This window comes from Populus alba, chromosome 15 (genome assembly GCF_005239225.2).
Source record: "Populus alba chromosome 15, ASM523922v2, whole genome shotgun sequence".
NCBI lineage: Eukaryota > Viridiplantae > Streptophyta > Magnoliopsida > Malpighiales > Salicaceae > Populus > Populus alba.
This window is the reverse complement of record NC_133298.1, coordinates 8,226,896-8,232,565: the sequence shown is the minus strand read 5'-3', so window position 1 is coordinate 8,232,565 and position 5,670 is coordinate 8,226,896. Positions and strand designations below refer to the sequence as shown.

The following is a 5,670-nucleotide window of genomic DNA, read 5'->3' as shown; positions in this document are numbered from 1 at the left end:
ATAGGGTCTGAGGAGCACTGGATCAGAACTCAGTAGCGGTCCTGATTAAGCGACGTGTCAACAGATTAGGGCATGAGGAGCACTGGATCAAAAATCTAAACGGTGATGATGTATCCACGTGTCAGACGATTAGCGTCTGAGATGCACCGGATCAAAACCCAGATGGATGACGTGTCAGGTGACGTGGCAGGTGATGTGGACGCTGACCGGCTGACTTTGCTGACGTGGCGGGTCAGACCCGACCCGTTTTGCAGAGAAACGGGTGAAGAAGGAGCGTGTCGCGCGTGAGGCGCGTTGATGCGCGTGGACAGTCTGTGCGGTGGTGCGTGTGGGCGCGTGTGGGAATGCACGACGTCGGTTCTTCGCCGGAGTTTCACCAGTGGATTCGTCCGGTTGTCCTCTACACGGTGGTATGGGCAAAAACACGTTTTGAGAACATTGATTTTTGAGTTTGGATCAAACACCCTCTTTGTCAAGAACAAGCTCTGATACCAGTTGTTGGGTTATATCCAGAACTCAAACACGCACAATTTACGTGGTTCGGCAACTTGCCTACTCCACGGAGCTACTAGTTGTATTAATCAAGCTTACAAAGAAATAATACAACAACAAGAGGAGGAGAATGTTCTCAACTCAACTCTACACTCAAGCTCTCTCTTCTCTCTGTGTTTCACACAACTCTCTCTGTGTTTCTCTCGCAGCTTCAGTTCACTCACTACACTACACAGAACACACATAATTATACAAGGTGGGAGTGGGGGGTGTCCTCCACCATGTGCTAAGTGGGAGACTATAATTCCACTTGCACATGGTGGGGTTTGTTTGTCTCCATAATGCTAACATTGTGACTTCAATGAAACGAATGTCAAATATCACCCACCAAGCCGATGCTTTTCCCCACCTCTATTCAATTATTAAGATTATTTTTTTTATTAATTTATATATGAATCAAGTTTAAATTCTTGTTTCTAATAATTTTAAAAATATATCCTTCAACGTTACCATGTATTTAAGATTTCTTTCAAGGAAAAAAAACTAACTATAAATTTTGAATTTATTTTAAAAAAATAAAATTACTTGATTGCATATCAATCCTCTAGAGTAGCAATCCTTTATAGTAATATTCGGTTACCATCTCGAAATAAAAAGAAAAATAATGAGAACAAAGATGTTTCATATACTTTTTATTTTAAAATGTAGTAATTTACTTTAAAAGATATATTTATATTTATATCTCTTTAACTAAATATATTTTTATTTATTCTTTTCATATAGAGACACCAATCAAGCGCAAATTATTTTAATTTGACTTGACATATAATACCAGTGACAAAAATCAATGAAGTTATGGAGCCAACAAAATTCTAAAAGATCCATCTTTTTTATATATATATAGACATAAGAGTATTTTAATTAGCTTGCTTGTACCGAACTAGATCTCTATATCCTAAAAAAGACATATAAAACATGACTTACACCTTGCTCTTCATGACCATTAGTATTATTGGGTGAGAGAATCGAAAGGAAACCATATAGAATGCATATCTTTTTAGCCTCAGTGAATGTTCGACTCATTCTACTTGGAGGAGCGTTCAGTCTTTTTGTATTATGCGTTAAGGTTTTTGTATTCATCTTCATCAATGTTTGGAAATACGGTTTAAACTGTGTTTTTAAAAAATTTAAAAATTTATTTTTTTAGCTAAAATTTAATACGGTTTATACTTTTTGGATCATTTTGATATGCTAATATCAAAAATAATTTTTTTTTTTTTTTAAAAAAAATCATTGATATGCATTTCAACATAAAAAGTTATTTGAAAAACAACCACTATCACACTACCAAACACATTCTACTCAAAGACATCACAGTGGTAACAATCTTCATTTAAAATGTTTTTTTTATTTAGAAATAAATTAGAATAATATTTTTTATTTTTAAAAATTATTTTTATTGAAATGCGGTTGTGTGTTGCTCCACAGGCCTTTAGCAGATGAGGGCCATGGCTAAGAGAGTTTACATTACCAAAGAGAGAGAGATGAGAGTCACCTGAAGAAACATTAGAAAACCCTTTCAAAGTAACCAAAACATCTCGATCTAAACAGATAAAAAGCTGCATTAAAAGTAAAAGAAAAGGTGAAAGCAAGAATAATAATTACAACCACCACCGCCATCCATCCACCCAACAAGAGGAAATAGAACAGATATCCACCCCAGTATTTATGGAGAAAAAGGAGGAAAAATTAGTACGATGGGGATGAGGGGCAAGAGAAAGAAAGAAGAACATGACAGCTGGCTCCTAATGAAAGATGACCCGATCAAACATATAATCAAACACCAGAATAAAAATGATAATTATGGGCATAAACAAAGCAAGGAAGATCCTTCTACAATACATTGGTTTGATGTAGCCAGCTCATCGAGATGAGTTATCATCTGCATCATTGCTTGGTTCAGGCTGGGGGCCGTGATGTCCCCGCAGGCTAGACTGACATAGCTCCTCGATCCTCCTTGTTGCGGCGGACATTGATGGGCGATTGTCAGGGTATTGGGCGGCACAATCTATCCCGAGCTGCAAGAGCTTAACCATCTCTTCCTCAACATTCTGGTATCTGAGGAGCTCAAGATCAAACACCTCTGAAGTCCATTCCTCTCGAACTATAGACTGAACCCATCTCGGAAGGTCCACGCCCTCCTCATTCAAAAGGGCATGGGCGGGGGCCTTCCCGGTCAGCAGCTCCAACAGCAATACACCAAAGCTATATACATCAGCCTTCTGGGAAACCTTGCGAGGGTCGGTTACCTCAGGTGCTCGGTAACCAGCAACTCGGTTAGGAGTTGAGGGAGGACCAACAAGGTGGGCAAGCCCAAAATCAGATACCCGGGCATCATATGATTGAGTAAGAAGGATATTAGATGACTTGATGTTTCCATGGGATACGTTGGGACCTTGAGAGTGCAGGTATTCAATGCCACGGGCAGCTGCAAGGGCAATGCCAGACCTGATTTCCCAGTTCAACGGAGTCCTACCACCTCCCTTGTTTCCTGTGGTAAAATGTATCAGAAGAAATGATGGGGGAAACGCTAGATGAAGCAGAACACATACACCTCTCTAGGTTAATAGATTGATAGTCAATAATATATAATTTTGTTGATCGTTTCCCATTCTTTATCAAACCAAAGCATGTCCAGATTGTTCACCAAGAAAATATAAGGTCACAAACCACAAAATTATTGCTTGCAAACATGACAACTCAACATCATGAAAAACTAGATCACAGGGAACGTATAGCTAGATAACTCCTACAGAAGAGAATAATTGAGATCATCTATTATTGACTGGAAGTAAATTTCAAACAAGAAATGACAAAACGTGTTGACTTCTACTCATTTAACATTACCTACTTGGTTTGCGCAGTCCAGAAAATTAGGAAGAAAACAGTGTTAGCTATTTTTGACTCAGTTCATCATTATCCTGGCAGATCGATTCAGTTGAAAAAGATCACCATCGATATCAGACACACGAAAAAAGATAAATATAATTCTACAAAAAAATAAAATCTGCAGTGATTATCTCCAAAGGCAACGCACCATAGAAATCTCAGCAATCATTCACCAATATGCAAATCCAAAAAGGGAGATAATTATATGAACCAACAAAAAAAAAAACAAAAATATCAAAGCCAAAAATTGAGAAATACTCACCATGCAAAAGTGCAGACAAGCTTCCCATTGACATGTAATCATAAACAAGAAGCTTCTCATCTCTGCTATAATAGTAAGCTCTCAATGGGACCAAATTCTCATGATCCATAGCACCCACAGTCTCGATCTTCTCCCTAAATTCAATCTCAGAAATTGTCACATCCCTCAACCTCTTCACAGCCACCACAGTTCCCATCTCCAAAACTGCCTTGTACGCCGTCCCAAACGTACCTTTCCCCAAAACCTCTGCAGAGGCTCTCAACAAATCTTCTAAATCAAACACCCTTGGTGCCTTGCCGAAAAACACCAACTTATTGGCACCACCAACATTCAAGTCCCCACCTTTACCATTACCCACCATTGCAGCCGCGGCCGCCGCGGCCGCAGAATACCCACTTCCATACCCTTCACCAGTTTCCGCCTCGACAATTGGCTTATCCCCTTGAATCTCCATCTCTTGTTGTTTAATCGATGCAATGTCAATCGATCTTGACTTATTACTACTATTCTTTCTACACAAAAACATCAAAATCATAACAATCAACAGTAACCCCACTATAGACCCAATCACAATACCTGCAATTGCACCGCCAGACAACTTCTTCCTCTTACCTTGTCCACCACCATTTGGTGTACTAGGCACCACAATTGCCCCCCCGCTATCTTTACAATCAAGAAGAGGCTTCCCACATAAAGAAGTGCCCCCAAAAGAACTAGGTCCAAAACCTTTAAATGTATCAGGTATAGACCCATTTAACAAATTATTACTTACATTAAACTGCTTTAGCTTCTCCAGCTTCAAATCTGGCAATGACCCGGTTAAGAAATTATCCTCCAAAAACAAAGTCCGCAGCCTCGTGAAATTGTCAAATCCGGGTGAAATCTCACCGGTGAAATTATTCTGAGCAAGGTTCAACCTCACAAGATCTTTCAAACTAAACAGGAAATCAGGAATCTCTCCAGAGAAAAGATTCCCTTGTAAATAAAGATTCCTTAAACTTTTACAATTAGCAAGATCTTGAGGAAGGTTTCCAGTAAGTGCATTAAGCCTAAGACTCAAAGTGCGTAATTGTGTCAAGTTTGAGAAGATTCCAAGTGGGATTTCTCCAGTGAGTGCAAAACCAGGAAGCCGGAGAACTGTGACACGATTTTGTTCACACTTGACACCAGTCCATGAACAAGGGCTCGGCAGCGAAACGTTCCAGAGGAGTGTTCGGCCGTGCACGGCGGACCGGAGGCTGAGGAGGGCTGAATGGTCGGGTGAGAGATCTGGTTTCGAATGAGGTAAAGAGATTAGTAACAGAAAAAGGAGGAGAGTTATGGTCTCCATTTTCTGAAAGGCTGGATTTTTGGAAAGAAAATTCAGGATTTCTGAAGGGAAAGTGAAAGGGGGGGTGATAAAGTTGGGATTTTTAATGAAAGGAAAGGGAAATGTGTGGGAATGTGTTAGAGATAGTGCAGGTTTTGTTTCATGTTTTTGGGGTGGAAGATAGACGGAACTTGTTTGCAGAGAGATAGGTGGGGTTGGTGTGTGTGTGTGTGTGTGTGTGAGAGAGAGAGAGAGAGAGAGAGGTGACGGAGGAAACCCTAGCTGATTTATGTAGATGATGAGTGTGAGAGCATTGAAGGGTGTGAAGTGAAGTGATGGTTGTTGTTGTTGCAGGAAAGGTGTTGGGGGTAGTCTAACTGTTTTATTATTATTATTATTATTATTTTATTTTTCTGTCTCTGTTTTTGTCTTAAGTTATTTTTTTAAAATTTATTTAAATAAAAACATTATATTTATAAAAATATTTATTTTACCATTTTTTTCTCTTACTTATATCTATTTTTTTAAAAATAAATTCATGAAATAACTATAATATTAATAATTATTCCCTAGACTTTATAAAAAATTTAGATATATTTTTCATAATTTGTAGAGTAGAGAGGAGAGGATATTGTTTGTTGTGAATTTGTCTTTTTTA

The 5,670-nt window shown here is 38.7% G+C and overlaps 1 protein-coding gene across 1 annotated transcript; it reads right to left on the bottom strand.

The window, feature by feature from the left end:
- Positions 1-2,096: 2,096 nt before the first annotated feature.
- On the bottom strand, positions 2,097-5,331 carry LOC118050947 (probable inactive receptor kinase At1g48480). Its single transcript, XM_035061423.2, has 2 exons — positions 3,704-5,331; positions 2,097-3,043 (listed from the first exon to the last, which is right to left on the bottom strand). Exons 1-2 carry the CDS (start codon positions 5,031-5,033, stop codon positions 2,415-2,417), a joined length of 1,959 nt encoding a protein of 652 aa, XP_034917314.1. The 5' UTR covers positions 5,034-5,331; the 3' UTR covers positions 2,097-2,414.
- Positions 5,332-5,670: the final 339 nt, after the last annotated feature.

Bases quoted from the DNA above. Each gene is read 5' to 3' on its own strand.
- LOC118050947 (XM_035061423.2), bottom strand. From the start codon at position 5,033: ATGGAGACCATAACTCTCCTCCTTTTTCTGTTACTAATCTCTTTACCT. The intron at 3,044-3,703 runs GTGAGTATTTCT...ATTTTACCACAG, and splicing joins CTTGTCTGCACTTTTGCATG to GAAACAAGGGAGGTGGTAGG.